General features: G+C 44.9%; 1 protein-coding gene across 1 annotated transcript; it reads left to right on the top strand.

Annotated features, from left to right (window-relative positions):
- The first annotated feature begins 90 nt into the window (after nt 1-90).
- AMDHD1 (amidohydrolase domain containing 1) lies at nt 91-12,994 on the top strand. Its single transcript, XM_084794114.1, has 9 exons — nt 91-398; nt 2,689-2,795; nt 3,530-3,594; nt 5,277-5,554; nt 8,066-8,291; nt 9,182-9,306; nt 9,834-9,927; nt 10,706-10,866; nt 12,207-12,994. Exons 1-9 carry the CDS (start codon nt 262-264, stop codon nt 12,292-12,294), a joined length of 1,281 nt encoding a protein of 426 aa, XP_084650240.1. The 5' UTR covers nt 91-261; the 3' UTR covers nt 12,295-12,994.
- The last annotated feature ends 7,498 nt before the right edge of the window (nt 12,995-20,492 follow it).

The raw sequence follows: 20,492 nt of genomic DNA, 5'->3' as shown, positions 1-20,492 counted from the left end.
CCGCAGCCGCGCTTGGAGGCCGCGCGGACCAAGGAGCTTAGCCCGTGCACCAGTCGCCTCGCGGGGCGGAAAAGGAAACCTGAAAACACCGGCGTCCACGGTAAAGTTTACTGCCAAGAGGCCGCTCTTGTTGGCACTGCTCCTGTCATTGACACCGGCTGCTAGCGAGCTCCCGCCCAGCTCTGGCCAGCCCCGCCTCACCAGGGAGCCGCAGCCGGAGGACCCTACAGTCCTTGCATCCCGCCAGTGGCTAGAAGGACCATGGCGAGCGGCCACCGCCTCCTGCTGGAGAATGCTCAGCAAGTGGTGCTGGTGTGCGCCCGCGGCGAGCGCTTCCTGGCCGGGCCCGCGCTGCGCAGCCTGGCGGTGCTGGAGGGGGCCAGCCTGGTAGTGGGCACGTGAGTAGTGGGGGGACAGGCTGGGTGGGGTTCCCTAGAAGCCATTTCTCCAACAAAACACCTTCAGAGCGTCTTTCATTATGATCATGGAGCCCACTAAAGGTTCTAAAGTGCTTTTAGATGGTGAAGTTGGGATACCGCTCCTACAAAAAAAAAATCTATATATTCCTTTTCTCCCTAAAACTCTGGCTATTGATCCAGGTCTGTAATCCCAACACTCAAGAGATAGAAGGTGAGGTAATCCTTGACTGCCTGTAGAGTTTTTTCGTGAGACCCTGCCTCAAAAAGTAAAAAAGTAAACAAACAAGAACTAAAAAGGAAAACAAAACAAAGAAACCTTTTTAAATAATACTAACGGCACATCCTCCCTCCTCCTTCCTTCAAAAAGGGCCTGTGGTGTGTATTATGTAGCTGGGCACACTGGCCAGGCCTTTAATACCAGCACTCTATAGGCAGATTCAAAGCCAGCCTGATTTACATGGTTCCAGGGCAGCCAAGTGAGACCCTGTTTTGAAACAAACAAACAAACAAACAAACAAAACCCTAGCAGACTAGCAAAATCACCCAAACCCTGAATCAGGGAATTAACGCTAACATGCATGCTTTTCGATTGTTTTCTGAAGTCAATAAAAAGGCACAAACACCCACGCCTTTCAAAGAAAAGGAATGACTGTGTTTTTGTTGTTTTTTGCTTTTGTTTGTTTGTTTGCTTTTGGTGTTTGGTTTTTTGAGACAGGGTTTCTCTGCGTAGGCTTGGCTGTACTGGACTCACTTTGTAGACCAGGCTGGCCCTGAACTCATAGCGATCTGCCTGCCTCTGTCTCCCCCAAGTGCTGGGATTAAAGGCGTGCGCCACCACACCTGGCTTTTATGACTGTGTATTATTTTGTAGTTTATTTTTTTTTTTGTTATCCCCACTTAGTAGTAAACAATGAGATCTCACCATTCCCCCAAAGAATGTCCAAAGCTACTAAAATGCCAAAAATCTTAGCACCTTGGCCAATGATTTCTAGCTTCCTTGAGAAATTGTGACACTGCATGTGTGCTTCGTTCCAACGTGACACTAGACACCCACCATTGGACGACAACCCTTGTTCTTAGACGTTAGAGAGCTGTGTGGTTAATGTGGCCAGGAGGAGAACTCCACACTTTCGGAGTCATCCTACCCAGCAGGCACAGGCAGGGAGCCTCCATCTTAGGGCAGGACTCCTGAGAACACAGATCACACTCCTGATGCAGTGTGCTTCAACAGCCAGTGCTCGATCGGTGGAGCCCTTCGCAGGATTCCTGCCTGATTCAGTTCCAGGCCTACTGGGCACGCCTCTGATAGAAGAGGAGAAAAGGATTCCTAAGCAGCGAGTGCCAAGTGAGGGCATTCTGTTTGACCTGGCTGGTCCTTTCTGCCACCAGATTTATTGCAAAGTGGGTAGTTTATTGAACTCAGCCAGTTAAAAGCTGTCAGGATTCAAAAATCAGAATATGATTTTTTTAAAAAATAAAACTTAGTTTCTTGTTCTATTCTTAAATTTGCTCTCCTCAAAATGCCCCTGCACTAGTGTGAGTGGTCCATTACTGGGACAAGATACCCAGAGAGAATGAACAAAGGAAAGGTCTTTTGGGTTTCACTGTGACAGCTTCATTGCTCTAGGTATGTGATGGGGTCAAAAGTCAGAAGGGGGACACAGCAGATCAAAGAGGCTTAGCCCCTGGAGGCCAGGAAGCAGAGACAAAGGGGCCTGGGAGAACAGACAGTTGCAAAAAGCATGCTCCCAAAAACCCATTCCCTTTGGCCAGATCACATCTCCTAAATTCCACCATATACCCCAACAACGTAGGAGGCCATCAGCAGATTAATTCACTGATGAGACCAGAACCTTCTGGTCCTGACTCCTTTTCCAGAGGCACGCTTCAGAAAACTGCAACATGGGAAAACACAGGAGCCTTTGGAGTCACAACAAATGGGGACCAGTGACTAACGGGAGTCTGGGAGATGTAGTCTTTACTCTGAGTGGTCCCCATGTTCAGGCATCTTTTAGGGATCTAGTACTGTGGGAAAGTGGAGCACTGATCTTAAAGGAGAAAAAAATGACAATCATTCTCTTCTACACATGGTTTGACTTTTTGTCTTTGTTCTTTTCTAAAAGCCAAGGTCAAGAGGGAGCTACAATAAATCTTGGCTAGCATTAGGACAGCCAAAGCATATTTAAATAATTAACCAGAGTTTTCAGAAAAATTTCCCCAAACTTAGTAACTATTTCTTGATTTTTTTTTTTTCCTTTTTCTCCCTCAGGGATGGACTCATAAAAGCTATCGGCCCCACCGACGTTATCCAAAGACGGTTTTCCGGAGAAACTTTTGAGGAACGAATTGACTGCTCTGGGAAATGCGTCTTACCAGGTACTGACGCACTTTTTCATAAAACTCTGAAAGCAGTTTTAACAGTGGCTCTAGCACAGTAAAGAGGAAGAAGATCAGTTTTCAAAACAGTCTTAGCCACAGTGTTCAAAAGTGCCTGTGGCTTCTTCCACGTACTGAAGTTCTGCTTTGCCAGTGTTGGAAAGTGATTACAGATTCTCTTTAATTATTCCTTCCTTTAAAAAAAAAAGACTTATTTTATTTCTTATGTATACAATGTTTTGCCTACATGTACACTTGCACACCAAATAAGGCACCAGATTTCATTGTAGATGGTTGTGAGTCACCACGTGACTGCTGGGAATTGAACTCAGGACCTTTAGGAAGAGAAGGCAGTGCTCTTAACCTCTGAGCCATCTCTGCAGCCCAAGTACCCCCTTCTTGAAGCTAGTTGCACCTTCCTTATTGTGATACCTTGTCAGAGTAGCAGACTGTAGTTTCTAGCCCTTGGTGATATCGTTCTCAGTTTTGCTCAGTTAATAGTTTTGCCGCCCTGGCTTCAAGGTTTGTTTGGGGTGAGCATAGGTACTGAACGTGCGAGTTAGACACCGCTAAGGGATATTTGCGTTGTCTTGAGTTAGTCTTCTCTATTAGAATGTTCTAGATCAGCCAAATAGAGGGAATCTCACAAAGTCTTGCACTTTCTCCTCCAAGCTGGATGGCCATCACCATGCCCTCGGTCTAAGCACCTTCCGTTTCTTCACTTTTGGTTGCAGGTTTGGTGGACGCACACACACATCCCGTGTGGGCTGGTGAAAGAGTCCATGAGTTTGCAATGAAGGTAACTGCAATGACCCACAGCCAATCAGTAAAGCACAAACAGGCCGTTTCCTCTGATGATTACATAAGTGGGCAACCTATGACGTATTATCTTTTTAATGGTTATCTTTACATGTCTTAATAAAGAACACACGCTACAATAAAATTGACTTAGTTGAAACTGCCCCCAAATCTTTATATGATGTGTAGAGCTAGTAACCAGCTTTTTAAAAAGAGGTGTTTGAAGATTTTCAACTATAGACTTTTTAGAAAACAAAAACAGAAACAGAGTTTCAGCAACTTGATGGCTGATTTCTGCTCTCTTCTTGTATTCTAAACCATTATTCGGAACTTTGAACAAGGAACTTTGCAACGAGTTTCAAGAAAGAGTTTGAAAAATCACTGCTTCATGTGGATGAACTTGGAAAAACATATTACTAAACAAAAAGTAACTCAATAAACTGCCTTACATTATTCTTTTTTTCCCCCTCAGAAGTATGAGACTTATGAAGAACATAAAATACGGTTGTTACCAGTTACAGGAGTCATAGCCAGGCCCTAAATGGAGCCATTGTTAAGGGGAGGGGGGCGGGTTGGTGGGGGGGGGGAGCACAACCTAGCAGTGACAGTATTGCTAAGAATCCTCCTCTTCGGCCCCCACGCACCTTCTCCAACGAATCAGAATTGCTTTTAAGATAAATTTATTATTGCATCGAACTTCAGAGCTAAAAGCCATCATAGAGACCGTGGCCCAAATGCTGTCAGAGTACAGACACTGGAGAAAGCAAGGTCTGGGGAAGGGAAGAGGATGTAGGCTAGCTGAGGACGGCTGGGCCAGGCCAAGTCTAGCCCAAGGGCCTGCATGTTTTGTTTGGTCCACACTCCCTACTGTCCAGAGAACTAGTGCCACTGGGATGATAGACAGAACCCTTTTAGTTGCCTGAGGGACAGCAAATTAGGCTCCAAACTCTGGTACCCAACGACATGGAGTCTGCCCCTAGTCTTGGTTAGTAGATTACCGAATGATCGCTTTGGGTTCCTGAAACCCTCTAAGCTTTGTTTTCTCAAACAGGCCGAGGGACGCAGAGTGAACGGAGGGCTCGGCTGGTTACGCACTGTTGCAACATTGAAATACTCCTGTATCTGAGTGCTAACTGCCGCTGCCTTCAGATGCCCATTTGCCCACCCACCCCACGGCCCATCTCTACCTCTCAAGTATTTTGGGGGGACTTCCTTCTGCACATCTAAGACAGTATTTAAGAATTTTGTGCCCTCCTTTCTGATCTGGCCATCAGTGCCTGTGCGCTATTGTTTCTTAAACTAATTTCATTGATTGATTGATTGATTGATTGAAGGTCTCACGTAGGCCGGGCTGGGCTTCTGAGCTCCCCTGCCTCCACGTTCTGAGTGCTGTCATTGTTCCCAGCTGCTTCTTAAAACCATCTTGTAAATTTGATTTTATTTTAGCATTCTTTTTATTTTTAAGCATGTGGGGGAGGGGCGGGGGAATGGATTCCCTTGTAACGAGAATGCCAGCTGGGTGTGAGCTGCCAGGAGGATGCTGGGAACCAAACCCCAGTCCTCTGCAACAGCAGCACCTGCTCTTAACTGCTGAACCCCTTAATCATCTTCTACTGTCGCCCAGGGAGGGAGGTTCTGTAGACCTGCCTGTAACCTCCCTGAGGGAGACACGCATGCGTTCAGTTGGCAGGGGCCACGTACATGGACATTCACCAGGCTGGAGGAGGGATCAACTTCACGGTGGAGCACACTCGCCAAGCCTCGGAGGAGGAACTGTTCAGCTCCTTCCGGCAGCGGCTGCAGTGCATGATGAGGGCCGGCACCACCTTAGTGGAGTGCAAGAGCGGATATGGCCTCAACTTGGAGACCGAGCTGAAGATGCTGCGAGTCATCGAGCGCGCCCAGAGGGAGATGCCTCTCAGCCTCTCGGCCACTTACTGCGGGGCTCACTCAGTACCCAAGTAATCTCCTTGGTGGGGTCCAGCTGGCACTCAGGCACTGGGACCAGAGCCCGGGGCTGTGCTTCTCTGGAGGGTGGAGGCTCTCTAGCACTTCTGCTCTTGCCAGGAGACCATCCAGAGAAGCTTCTGGAATGGTGTTGTGCTTCTAAAGGCCAGTCGTGGTACCCAGGTGTTTTTAGGAAGGAGGTTCCAGCAGCTTCATCAGTTTTCCTAGTCCCTTAAGGATGAAAAAGGAGACAATACGCCAAGCCTTCTTTTCGTTGGTATAACGAGTGGACCCCTGCGAGTCCTTTTAAATTATAGCTTCTAATTCAAATAATTTCCCATGATAATCAACTGGCACAAACCACTGTAAAGATTACTAGTTACTTCGTCTAAGAGACCAAATTGTGTAGTCTAAGTGTCTGCAGAAGGGTTTTTGTCAATCTGTTTCCTCAATTGCAGGTAATTCCCCTGCCCCACCCCTCCCCCCGGCCCCCCCGACCCCCCCCTCCCCCACCCCCCCACCCCCCCGCCTTTAGGTAAAGAATTTCTGCGACCTGGCTTTATGGGGGAGAACTCTGTCTCCTTAGGCACCGATAACCTTGCTGTGCAGTTCCTGTCCGTCCTGGAACTTGTAGGAAGAGCAAGGCCCCCGGGGTCCAGATCCGAAGGTTGGCAGAGCAGGTGTCTCCAAAACTCTGCCCGGTCTTCAGCTTGTTGATGAAGAAAGCACAGACTTAAGCCATAGGCTTACGTTACAAACACTATCTAAATTTAAATCATTTTCATTATTTAAAATAATTTTTTCACCGTCATGAACTTTGTTTGGTAATTTACAATTGTACATAATTATTATATTAAATTATCAAATAAAGTTCGTGTTTTAAAAGGCATAATTACTATCTATAAGATATTTGCGCATTGTGAAGTGGCTGACTCACACTGACATAGGCATGGCTCCATTTACTACTTTTTTTGTGGGGAAATCTGTTTTGGAGTAGTTTAAAAGAATACAGTACGCCGCTTATTGCTGTGTCGCTGTGTTGTGTAGGAGCATAACAGTGGATGCAGATATTCACTTACTACCTTCAATTAAATGAACCAAAAAATTAACACTAACAATTAAAAAACAAAACAAAACACATTCCAGGCATGATGGTGCATGCCTTTAATCCCAGCACTCAAAAGGCAGAACTGGAGGATCACTGTGTTTGAGCTTAGCCTGGTCTGTATAGCAAGTTCCAGACCAGCCAGGGCTACATAGTGAGAGCCTGCCTCAAAAAATAATCATACAACTGATAATACAGAAAAATATAAATATTTAATATTTGCAGTGCTCTTTGTTTTAAGCTTTTAGCGTTTTTTTTTTAATTTTTAAAGTTTGGACTGAGACTTTTGTAAGAGCCTGTCTATTGCAAGTTATAGATGTTTTCAAGTGGAATATAAAGTGTGAGATAGCCTGCTTTCTTTTTTTTTTTTTTTTTAAGTGTTGAAACCTGAGTTTAAATGCACCTTTAGTGTTAGCTAAGTGGTTTTTTAGGGTGTTTCTTAATGGTTTCAAGCACGAAAAACCACCCATGTAATAAAGAAACTTCATAACCCTGTTCTATGTCATTGTTGTGAGAAGTAAAAAAAAAAAAAATTATGCAAATACCCTTCTTGGTGACCCCTTCTGGTCTACATACATGTGTTGCTGAGTGAGAGCCACTGTGCCAAATACAAGGCTGGAGTTTTACAGAAACTGTCTCCAGCTGCCAGCCAGCCACTGTGGCTTGTGTCTTGATTCCCACTGATTTACCCCTGATGCTTGGATCACAGCCAAATCACATGCCTAAAGTTACAGAGTGAGGAGGTGTGGGGCGCCCCCTGCCCATCTGATGTCAAAAGCGCTGCCCTTGCTGGTAACTAAGAACTCCTGGGTTGTATGGAATGTCTCAAGGCTTTCTTCTTCCTGTTCCACTCCTGTTTCTGAGACAGGGGCCTTAGGGGAAGGTCAGGGTGTCCTTAAGTGTCCTTTATACAGAGATTCGGCCTTGTTGGCATTCCCATGGGCCTAGTGAGGCCAAGCAGTCTACATCTCTGTATATAGCAAGGTCCTGTAAACAGAAGTCTTGTTACTACACTTACTGTGTGAGCATGGCACAACTGTCAAATGCTGAGTTCTTTCCTAGACTGTTTCCCTTTTTGAGGCTTAAGGTCATTTTCCTATTCTGTTTATTATCCTTCCTTTATTGAATTTATTTATTTATTTATTTATTTATTTATTTATTTTGGTTTTTTGAGACAGGGTTTCTCTGTGTAGCTTTGGCTGTCCTGGGCTTTATTTTTTATTTATTTTATTTTTTAATTTTATTTATTTATTTGTTTGTTTTTATATATTCTTAAATGTACATGTAGGGCACATGATAAATATAGGTATTAAGCAATGCATTACATATCACATATATTAAAGATATGCATGTTAAAAATATATAAGTATCACACATATAAAGAATATGCCCAGGATATAATCTCATTTTCTTCCGCTAGAGGAAAAACTGCCATTGAAGCTGCTGATGACATCATCAGTAACCACCTGCCAAGGCTGAAGGAGCTTGGCCAAAACGGGGAACTACATGTGGACAACATAGATGTGTTCTGCGAGAAGGGCGTCTTTGATCTGGATACTACCAGAAGGATTCTTGAAGATGGGAAGAGAATGGGGTTCCAGATCAACTTCCATGGGGATGAGCTCCATCCGATGAAAGCTGCCGAGGTATGGCTGGCCATCGGCTCCCTCCCGCACACGTGTGCTGCAGACAGGTGGTTCATCTGTTCCGAGCTAGGAGTACCCTTCTGGAAAGATAGAGAAATGGGAAGTTCCTGGTCTGGCTGAGCCTGGGAACCCCTGACCTTTCTAGAAACTTTCTTGAGGAACTAAAGGATGGCTCCCTCAGTAAAGTGCTAGCCTTGGAAGTACAAAGACCCCAGTCTCACCCCAGGACCCAGGGAAGCAGTGTAGGCGTGGTGGGATGTGATTATAATCCTGGCCCTGAAGGGGTAGAGAGAAGCAGATCTCTGGGGCTCTAGCCTAAGCATCTGGTGAATTCCAGACCTGCAGAAAAGACCCTGGGAAAAAGAAAGAAGAGGAAGGAAAGCTAGTGGATGGAATGCCAAGGTATCCGTCTTCGTTCTGTTTCTGAGAATACTAGAGTTAATTATGTTTTATTACTGATATTATTTTTCATTTTTATTCTGATCCCTGAGAGTCACAGAATTGTTTCAGAAAAATATTAATTATGTTTAAGATTCATTTTTTGTGTGTTTGCTTTTAAAACAAACAAACAAAAAACAGACAAACAAACAAAGACAAAAAAACAAGGTCTCTTTATATTGTTTTGGGCTGGTCTGGAACTTACTATGTAGTTTAGATCATTCTCCTGCCTCAGTCTTTCAAGCTCTTGGATTACAGCTGTGAGCCGCCACACCCCACCTTAAGACTAGGTTTTACCACTAACACGCTCATTTTCAAATGGCTGTCTTTGACAAACACTATCTACATGGGGGTTTGTGAATCTTTCTTAACAGCAGGGGAAGCAATGTCACGGTATTTTATTGAGTTGTTGTTGCCTGTTAAACCTTTCCTTCTCTGTCCATTCCATCTAGCTTGGGGCTGAACTGGGAGCACGGGCGATCAGCCACCTGGAGGAAGTCAGCGACGAAGGTATTGCCGCCATGGCTGCAGCCGGGTGTTCGGCTGTCCTTCTGCCCACCACAGCCTACATGCTGAGGTGAGGACTTTTCTTACCCTGACACAATGCCTTCACGTGCAGGTTATGAGAACACAGCCTTTGGAGGTGCATTGGAAGAGGAAGGGGAGGTGGGGGAGGAGGAAGAAGGGGAAGAAGAGGAAGAAGAAGAGGAGGAGGAGGAGAAAGAGGAGGAGGAAGAAGAGGAAGAGGAAGAGGAGGAGGAAGAAGATGAAGAGGAAGAGGAAGAAGAAGAAGAAAAAGAAGAAGAAGAAGAAGAAGAAGAAGAAGAAGAAGAAGAAGAAGAAGAAGAAGAAGAACCTCCTGAGAATGCTCATAGTAGAAACCTAGATGCCAAGAGATGCAGCAACAGTGGTACAGTCATCAACCTAAAGGTGCAAACAATAGATCAAGCCATGAAATGCTGGGTGATGTTAGTGCTCTCCTCCACTCTTCCACTTACCCTGCAGCTTTCTTTCTTCTTCTAGAACATGAAATGTTCTCTCTGTTCTTGACTCCATCCTGCAAAAGCTCTACCTGGAAACTGACACCTTTTTCTCCTCCCTTAGGCTGAAGCAGCCTCGAGCCAGGAAGATGTTGGATGAGGGAGTCATAGTTGCCCTGGGCAGCGATTTCAACCCCAACGCATACTGCTTTTCCATGGTAACAACTCTTCAGGGCTTTTTGTTTGTTTGGTTGGTTGGTTTTCTGATCAAAGTAAACTATGAAGCCTATAAATGTTTCAATTGTTCATTAGTTGTAGAAATGTATTTAAAAATGGAAAGATATTTCCCTGAGAAGAAAGAGGAAAAGGAAGTATAAATAATTGACTTTTTCTGCACACACAAATGCATCCGGGTCTGAAGAGATAAATCCTCGATTTGAATCATCTTCTGATTCAGACTTAAGGCTTTTAATGAGTCCTCTTCCTTCTCTGAAGCGCAGCACAAAGTCAGTGACGCTTTAGTGAGTAAGCGTGGAGGCAAACTTTTTACACAGCACAGGGTTTTGAAAAATTGTAAGTAAATATTAAACACACAGGACTGTTAAATAATAAAGGAAATTTCCCCATAGCTTGAAAATCTTATGTGTAAATTCTCATTTTCCAGTAGCAACTTAGCTATATGTTGCATATATGTGTGTAATATGTAATATAATCCATATATTATATATGTGTGTAATATATATTGATATGATATATAATATCATATATATTTATGTGTGTGTATATATGTTTATATATGTGTGTGTGTATATATATATATATATATTGGAGTGGTATAAAAATCTGTGGCCTTTCACACACTAAGCACAAACTATTCCTGAGCTATTCCCTCCAGACACACATTTAATTGTCTTCACTTGTGCTGTGTGGCGAGGCGTCCTAGCTAGCAGCCACTGCTCTGTTGCTCTTCTCTGATGCTCTGTCTTCTCGCCTTAGCCAATGGTCATGCACTTGGCCTGTGTGAACATGAGAATGTCCATGCCAGAGGCCTTGGCTGCTGCCACCATCAATGCTGCTTATGCGCTGGGAAAATCTCACACACACGGATCGTTGGAAGTTGGCAAACAGGGGGATGTCATCATCATCAACGCATCCAGGTGCGTGTTCTCCCAGGCTGGCACTAACTGTAGCAGCCATTAGCTGTCTTAGTTGATATAGACAAGTTTTAGAGCCTTTTCCATTTGTTATTAATAAGTATCGGGCTCTGCGGAGACCCCACACTACCCGGCCCCTTCTCTCTTTACCTCTTTCCAACCAGAAAGTCTCCCCTGAGATCTTCAGCTACACAATAAATCAAGTATCCAAGTCTCTTGATATGCCTTGCATTTTTCATGGGCCTCCAATTCCTGCTGCTTTCCTGGACTTGGGACTCGTCCCTGGGCCTGTGTGTTTGGTTTTGTGCTCGCCTCCTGACCTTTTGCTTGTTTGCAGCTCGATTTGTCACTCTGGTTCTGGCTTATTTGTTCTCTGACTCATGCACTCAAAAGGCTCTCAAAGCCTCCACTTGGCTGCTCTACTCTTGGGTTCTTTTTTTTTTTTTTTTTTTTACTCTTTTTAAAGATATTTTTTGTTTATTTATTATGTAAATCGTGCACATCAGATCACATTACAGATGGTTGTGAGCCACCATGTGGTTGCTGGGAATTGAACTCAGGACCTCAGAAAGTGCAGTCGGTGCTCTTAACCGCTGAGCCATCTCTCTAGCCCTACTCTTGGGTTCTTAACACTCACCGTGGTCTGCTACGACCTGGGCCGCCAATGCTACAAGTTGGCTGCTAGTGTCTAAATCTAAATATTGGAAGTGTTGTGTCTCTTTAAGCCTCATGAGCCCTTGGATCCCATGTTCAACAGAAGAGAGCAGCTCCATAATTTCACTCCTTCTGGAACAATCTTCTCCTCCCATCAAAGATAATGTGCATGTGTCACTCATGAATCAGTTTCTCTTCACTTCCAGAGCTAGAGAACTAGCTAAGTTCATAAAGCACTTGGTGTACAAACACAAAAGCCTGGAGTTTAGCATCAGTGCCCATGTAAAAAGTCAGGCTTAGCAGGATAGGCCTGTGCTTTGAGCAACTGGGGAAACAGACTGGGGCATGCCCAAGGTTTGCCTACCAGCCAGTCTCATTCAACAGAGAGACTCCAGGTTCAGTTACTCACCTGCCTCAAAATATGAGTAGGGGGTAGTGATTCAGAAAGACCCCCAATGTGGACCACTGGCCTCCCCGTGTACCCACACAAGTGAGCAGGCATGCCCCCCACATGTGTACTCACATATATGAATGCACACACACACACACACACACACACACACACACACACACACACACACACTCACACACACACCCACACGCCTGAATTCACTTTATATTTGTATTAACTGACCCGGTGATGCTTTTGATTTCTATGCCTTTGAAGCAACTGTTTGATTTCTTTCTAGATGGGAACACTTGATTTACCAGTTTGGAGGCCACCATGAATTAATTGATTACGTTGTAGCTAAAGGAAAAGTCATCTACAAAAAGTGATAGAGCTGGGCCAGTGAGATGGCTCAGTGGGTGAAGTCTCCTGTCACCACACCTGATGACCTGAGTTCGATCCCCGAGACTCACATGGTAGGCGGGGAGAACCCCCGAGGGTTACCCTCTGACTCTACAGACACACGTGGTATGTGCCCGGCACCCCACCTCACCTCCACATAAGTAAATGCAGTAAGATAAAAATTCACTTTAAAAATGATAGATCTGGAAGAACAGAAAAGAAGACACTTCCTCTGCATCAAATACGGCCGTAGAAGTGAAACCACTTCGGTGGCTTGCCAGGACTATGTCACTGAAGCCCAATCATACGCCAGTGCTTTACTCTTCGCTTGAAACCCTGAGGGACTGACGCATTTGACCTAAACATGTTATGGTCCTGGACATACAAACAGGTGAACCTATCGTGGTGAAATGCTGAGTCATTTTTCACACACTGGCTACAGATATTCGGAGATAAGTATGAGGAGAGAGCTCGGATATTCCTCTGCCTGAGAGTTCTGCTTTGTTTCTGCAAGTGCTTTGGCCCCATGAGGTCGACGGTACCATTTCCTAAGAAGCAACAGTCTCTTCTCTCCCCACAATTTGTCTTTTGAGATGCTTCCTAGTCAGTCAGGGCCTTCTGGGGCAGAGATGCCCTTCCATTTCTAACATCTCGTCAGCCTTTGGAATAAAGCTTCACCACAGAGTTCGAGACTTGTATCTTGCACAGCTATGGAAAGTCTCCTATACGGATGCATTTTTAATCAACACCAATGAAGTAGCCTTTTAAAAAAAAATCTTTATGTTAAAAAATGTTTATATCACAAAGCCATGGGAAAGGTTTTATTTATGGTTCTCAATAAATCTTCACCATTATTACCATTGTTGTTTCTTGACAGCCCAAAGTAGATCAGCAGTTTTGTCTGTGGAATTCTTTGAAACATCTAAAGGACAAATCACAAACTTGCTTGCAAAGTCAATGGCTGTTTACATAAGCTGGTATTTCTAAAGCCACACCAGCTTACATGAAAGCTTGTAAAAGGCTTTCGTGATCATTGCAACGATAGCATTATCAACTGGTGTCCTGTTTACAAAATAGTGATTTCACAAGGAAACACTACTTGCTAAGCCATTATCAAATTCAAGATGACAGAACTGGAATTAATGAGGTGTTGCTACGTTCAGTATAAAGCAAGGCAAGCTACTGCATTAATCAGCCTTTGCTGCTGCAATCCCCGAGGCATGCTACCTGTGGAGTGAAGAGGTTTATTTAACTCACAGTTATGTCGGTTCAAGTTGCAAATAGCCTGGTCATGAGATCTGGGGAGTCCCCACCCCCAACCCCTGGTGCTGTGTCAACTCATGGCTGATTGCAGTGGTGGGTAGGAAGCACAGCATCTACAGCCAGAAGACAGAAAGACTAGGTAGGGTCAACTCCAGACTTTCATAAGAAAGGCCTTTATATGACTATCTACAGTCCCAGGAGAAATGTCTAGTCTCTTTCTCTTCTCTTCTCTCCTCCTCCTCCTCTTTCTTCTCCTCCTCTTCCTCCTCCTCCTCCTCCTCTTCTTCTTCTTCTTTTCTCTCTCTCTCTCTCTCTCTGCTTGGTTTTGGTCTGTCTGTCTGTCTTTCTTTCTTTCTTTCTTTCTTTCTTTCTTTCTTTCTTTCTTTTTGAGACAGGGTTTCTCTGTGGAGCCTTGGCTGTGCCAGACTGGCTTTGTAGACCAGGCTGGCCTTGAACTCACAGCGATCCGCCTGCCTCTGCCTGCCGAGTGCTGGGATTAAAGGTGTGTGCCACCACCACCTGCTTAGTTTTGGTTTTTCAAGACAAGGTTTCTCTGTGTAGCCCTGACTGTCCTGGAACTTGCTCTGTAGACCAGGCTGGCCTCACAGAAATCCATCTGCCCCTGCCTCCCAAGTGCTGAGATTAAAGGCATGTGCCACCACTGTCCAGTGCCTTAATCCCTTTAAAAAACAACCCTCGACCATGTGTAAGCTGGGGTGGTGACAGACACCTGAAATCTAGCACTAGGCAGGTGGAGGCAGGGTTACTAGCCCAGATAGTAGCCTGGGCTACACAGTGAGATCCTGTCTGAAACACGAACAAAACAAAACACAGAGGGGAGAAAGAAAAAGAACTACTGCTTATGGGTCATCTTAGTTCAATTCAGTTTCTTTTTTGCCTGACAAGAAGTTGCCTGTCAAGACCTTTTCTCTCTTTGGGAGGGAGGCTCTATCTGAGATGAGATCACCTTCTGAAATACGAATGTGTGGGCTGGGTGCTGTGCAGGATGGGTGAGCTAATATATTCAAAAAAGACAAACACAAGGCTTTGATTACTGTGGATTATTTTTATGTATCTGGAAAATGCAGAGGTCACACCTTTTCTGTCTGAAGCTCTGATTCCAAGCTGGGCATTACCTTTAGTGAATTTATGATCTTATTAGGGCAGAAATGGATGTTAGAAAGTAAAGTTAATGCCAGACAGCTTTGAAATCTTGCTCCCTTAAAAGCATAACTCATACTAATTTCACATTTAGATTAGCTTTACCAGAAACTGAAATGTCCAACTCTTGGTCTGAGAGGAAGCAGTTGAGAGGTAAAGAAAGGCAATGCCAGCCTCTGTTATGGGGTAAAAATCCAGCGATCACTCAGTGTGACTGACGTCCAAATTGACAGTCTGTATTGAACAGGCAAGCCACTGCCTGGAGAGAAACACTTCTCACAGAGCGGCCTCTAATGTATATTACAGGGAGTTTTTAGAAATGAAGGACACAGAAGGTTGGCAGTTGCAGTGGGAAGCAAGCAAGCAGTTACACAGAAGCCAAGAACAGGCAGTTAGCTGGGGCATTTCAACTTTGAATTTCTAGAACAGTGTTGGGTGTATCCTCATCAGATATTTCAGGTGAAAACCAAAGATGGCTTCAGCTGAAACCTCTACCATGTTACACATCTTGGCAAGAAATCTTTTTTTTTTCCAAGCAGGAAATTACTCTAAATTTTAGAGTCCAAAATATGAAGCTACATGTTTTCTGGTTGGTTCTATGAAAGCTATCATCACCCAGAACCCATGTGGTAGATACTACCTTGTGCCAGTCTGGCCATAGTTAGGCACTTTCAGAAGTCTAGAGGACCCCCGCTCCCACCCCTACCTGAAACCAACCCTACCCCACCTGTGCAGTTACTATAAATTGCGCTCTCTCCTATGATCTGGTTTCTGATTGGTTCTTCAAATTACTTCCCCATTGTATTTCTACACACTATGATCATTTGTTTTCTAACTTGGGCCCCTGCCTGGAATGTAAGCTGTCAAGGACAAAGACTCAGATAATGTCGGTTACCCCTTTTTTAGAAATTCATCTACCAAGTCCTGTGATGGCTCATGCCTATAATCCTAGTACTAAAGATACAGTGGCAAGAAGATCAGGAACTCAAGGTTAGCTTCAGCTACACAGTGAGTTCAAGGCCAGCCTGGGCTACCTGAGATTTTATAGAAAATTCTTTTAAGATTTATTTGTATGTTTTGTGGGTGGGCATTTTGCCTGAATGTGTGTATGTGTGCCATATGCATGGTTGGTGAGTAAGGTGAGAAGAGGGTATAGGGTCCTTTGGAACTGGAGTTAGTGACAGGTGTGAGCCACCATATGGGTGCTGGAAATTGAACCTAGGTCCTCTGCAACTGCAGTGTTCTTAACCACTGAGCCATTGCACCAACCTCATGCCTAATTATATATATACATACATACATACATACATACATACATACATACATACATTTTTAAGAAATTGACCAACCACAGGAGTGATTTCCTGACATGAATATCTTCTGAAACTAACACTTCCTCCAATTTCTTTTTTTTGTTTCTTCTCTGACTCACACTAGCAGAGGCCAGTCTGACCACCTCCTTCGTGCCTTCCTGATGATCTCATCACATTGCACTTGTTCTGTCAGCCTCTAGGACACTTGCTTGGTATAATAGCCACCCTCAACTAGAGGGAAAGTTCTTGAGTACGTTGGCCAGGTGATGCTGTGACTTAGTTGCACACACTGTGCTAGGTGGCATGATACTCCTGACAGGTGTCAAAACTCTAACTGGATGTAACTTTAAAAGTGTGTGTGTGTGTGTGTGTGTGTGTGTGTGTGTGTGTGTGTGTGTCTGTGTGTCTGTCTGTCTGTCTGTCTGTGTTGGTGTTGGGGGTGGCACTTCAGAGATGCCTCGGCGGTTAAAAGCACTGGCTACTCTTGCCAAGAATAACTGTCTGTAGGGGAATCTGAGGCACTCTTCCTGCCACCACATGTACAAGGCATGCCACATGTTGCACAGACATATATGCGGGCAGAACACCTAGACACACATAATTTTTAAAAATCTACAATTCTTAAAGGTAAGGGGAAGTCAAGCCTGGTGGTACAAGCTTGTAATCCCAGTTACTTGAGGAGCTGAAATGGGGGTATCATGGGTGCAAGGCCTGCTTAACCTACAGAGTACGTTTAATCTGGGTAACTAGCGGTACCCTGTCCTGGTCAGATCACAGATGCTGCCCCTATAGAGGGGACCAGCACACCTTATATCTTATCTAGTACTTTATCTAAGACACTAGATTCCAAGACCCCTCCCAGCTTAAACCTATCAAAGTAACAAGTTCTCTTAGTTCTGCAGTTGTATCCCCTACCCTAGCTTCTCCTGTTGCTTGTGGTGTTATGAAAGCCCCCAATCGTCCAACTAACTCTCACACATCTTAGTGGCCATCTGTGCTAAACCAGTGCTCTTTCTCGTTCCTCCATTACCTAAAAGTCTCAAAAAGAAAAAAAAAAAAAAAAAGAAGAACAGAGCACTCACCAAGATGGTAATAAGGCCCTAAATTCAATCCCAAGGAAGAAGGGAGGAAGGAAAGGAGGGGTTGGGGAGAAATAGAGGTAGAAGGCAAAGCAGCTTTTTCAGCTCACCGTTGGAAATTCAGAAACAGGGCAAGCCCCCTTTGGTACCTATAGCAACTGGGACACAAAATGACCCAGATCCCTTCCTGCCTCTGTCCTGCTATCCAGCAATGCCCTGGGTCTGGATGTCAAACAAAAGGCCCAGCTCGGTGTGTCCTCATTCAGGTCAAGCAGAGAGAAAGATGACTTCCCTAGCTCGCAGGAGAGAAAAATGCCTTCTCAGACGGTGCTAATACATTTCTTCGCGTCATTAGCCCTGTTGCAGTCCCAGGACTTCCTTGAACTAAGGCAGGAATCAGAAAGGCCAGGGTCATTTATAGTCACATCTATACTAAGCAGGGCTGCCTCTAAGCACAGTGAATGCCTTCTACTTTTCTTTCTTTGTTTTCAGTGTTCACACCTAACAAATCAGTGCCTTTAACAAACAGTAATCCAAAAGGGCAAAGTGATCAACTGCTTATTTATTTGGTTTTTTTAAAAATCAATTATTTATCACAGAGGGTCCCAATCTTCCAGTGTTGTGACCCTTTAATGCAATTCCTCATATTGCGATGGCCCTTAAGTATAAAGTTATTTCTGGTTTTTGGTTTGTTTGTTTTCTGAGACTGGGTTTCTCTGTGTAGCCCTGGCTGTCCTGGACTTTGTAGACCAGGCTGGCCTCGAACTCACAATGATCTGCCATCCTCTGCCTCTGGAGTGCTGGGATTAAAGGTGCGTGCCATTCCCACCCAGCTCATAAAGTTATTTTCATTGCTACTTCATAACTGCAAGTTTGCTACTGTTATGAAACATAAAGTAAATATCTGTGTTTTCCAGTGGCCTTAGGCGACCCCTGTGAAAGGGCCATTCAACCCCCAAAGGGGCCATAACCCACAGGATGGGAACCATTGGCTTATGATACTGTAATGCCTAATAAAGGTATTATAATGGCCAGACCTAGAAATAAAACACATGCATACTACAGTATGAAAAGTATCTCTTTCCAAGTATTTATTGGGTTTTATAGATTGAGTAGATTGTTTGATAATGGTCACAAGCATACTATGTCATATGCCCATGCCCTTGAGTCTCAGACTCTGGCTTGCCATGTGGCTTGTGTTGGTCACTAGGGAATCAGCAACAGAAGTTTTGGAGGATCTACTTGAGACGTCACCTTCTCCTACTGCCCAGAGGAAAGAAACCCAAGCAAGCATCCTGCAGAAAGGAGCCCTGATATGCCAACTCATCTGTGCCACGTCACAGAAAAGGCACTGGGGTCAGTGCCTTGTCTAAGACCAATTATCTTTTTCTGACTGAATCTTTCAGAAACTTGGAAAAGGCTTTCTCTAAAGAGGTAGAGGTATGTCCCAGTTAGCTTCCCTTGTTCACTTGACACAGCCCAGAGTCAACTGGGACACCTCAGCTGTGGAACTACCCAATCAGATTGGTCTGCAGCCATGTTTGTGATGGATTATCTTGATTGATATTTGAAGTGGGAAGGCCCAACCCACTGTGTGGGTGGCATCATCTCTAGGTGGCTGGTCCTGGGCTGCATTAGAAAATTATAGAGTGAGCCAGTCAACGTCCAGGAAGCAGTGTTCCTCCAGATTGCTGCCCTGACTTCCCGCAGCCCAGGGGAGTGTAATGTTGAAAGAAACCCTTTCCTCCACCAAGCTGCTTCTGCTCGAATGTTTTCCCACAGCAGCAGAAAAGCAAATATGAGGCGTTAAACTTTGCTCAGAATAAAAAAAAAAAAAATAGAAGGCAGGGGTGCAACTCAGCGCTAGAGCATATGCTTAATGCACACAAGACCCGAGGCTCAACCTCTCCCCAAATCGAAGGACACAATGGTAACAACCCATCACTATAGTTTGTCCCCATCTACCATATGGTCTTAAAGATGAGGACTGAACAGAGCTCTACAAAACCTGGGGACGGGAGCTGTGAAAGAGAGGCAGGAGTGAACAGAAAGTCAGAACTTCCAGAACAGGGGTGAGAAGAGCCATCGGCTGGGGCTCACTGCCTCTGTTGCAGCTTGGGTACCAGAATGGGTAAGCTGTGTGTGTGTGTGTGTGTGTGTGTGTGTGTGTGTGTGTGTGTGTGTGTGTGTGTGCTGACACTAAGCAAAAATTAACTCCAATAGTAGCCTGCCAGGAAGCTTGATCTTCAGCCCATTTCCACCTCTTGAGTTGCTGAAGGCCGTGTTTGTGGATGAGGGATGCTCTGAACGGTGACAACCGGCTGGGCACTACATCTCGGGCAAGCTCAGGATGCTGGCAAGTGTGTTAGTTAACCAGCTGTAGTCTTTCTAGCCACAAGTTCAGACTCCTGCACATGCAGTGTTTTGCACATGTTTACAACGATGGGTGCAAAGTCATCAACCTTAGCCCTGGGATGCCAGTTGGTTACGTGACCCTTCTGAGCAATTACACAGAACCTTCCCACAAGGTTCTTTATCTGCTTGGGGGAGAAACAGAGATTGGGCAATCCATCCGAGGGCTCCATCTGGTCTGTGTCAACAAAGCACATTTTAATGATTACCTATTGCAGGCAATGGGTTGGCCCCCACCCCCACCCTCAAATGTGGGATGGGAGACTCCTTAGTAGCGATTCTACCAACACGTGCAGTGCGAGAAACTACGGGAGAGGACCGCACTCACTTTGCACTTCAACTTGAGCACATCACCAAGCATTTCAGAGATCTGTATAGGGTTTTGAGAAACATAAAAGCATGGCCGAGACAGGGACAATTATTATTATATTCATCCCTAACTCCTTTTTCATTTTTCGAGGGGTGGTTTAAACACCCCTGTAGTTAACAGGACACAGATAACCTCTGTAGTTAATGGCTGAAGGCTTACTTATTACTCTCCCCCCCTCCCTCTCTCCTTCCCCCCCCTCCTGTGTGTGTGTGTGTGTGTGTGTGTGTGTGTGTGTGTGTGTGTGTGTACATGAACGTACATGTGCACATGTAAAGTCCAGAGGTGGAGGTTAAAATGTCTTCCCCCCCCCCCCAAGACAGGGTTTCTCTGTGTAGCCTTGGCTATCCTAGACTCGCTTTGTAGACCAGGCTGGCCTTGAACTCACAGAGATCCACCTGCCTCTGCCTCCCTAGTGCGGGGATTAAAGGCGTGTGCTACCACACCTGGCAAAATGTCTTCTTCTATTACTCCGGAGACACACACACACCACACACACACACACACACACACACACACACACACACAGACACTTGCGCCTTTTTTTTTTGGCCAGGGTCTCTCATTGGATCTGAAAGTCACTATTTTTC

This window comes from Acomys minous, assembly GCF_964271855.1.
Source record: "Acomys minous genome assembly, chromosome: 9".
Classification (NCBI taxonomy): domain Eukaryota; kingdom Metazoa; phylum Chordata; class Mammalia; order Rodentia; family Muridae; genus Acomys; species Acomys minous.
This window is presented reverse-complemented; position numbering and strand designations above follow the sequence as displayed.

Excerpts from the sequence above, each read along its gene's own strand:
- AMDHD1 (XM_084794114.1), top strand. The coding sequence starts at position 262 with ATGGCGAGCGGCCACCGCCTCCTGCTGGAGAATGCTCAGCAAGTGGTG. Across the intron at positions 2,796-3,529 it reads TGGGAAATGCGTCTTACCAG|GTTTGGTGGACGCACACACA; the intron begins GTACTGACGCAC and ends TTTTGGTTGCAG. Across the intron at positions 10,867-12,206 it reads ATCATCATCAACGCATCCAG|ATGGGAACACTTGATTTACC; the intron begins GTGCGTGTTCTC and ends ATTTCTTTCTAG.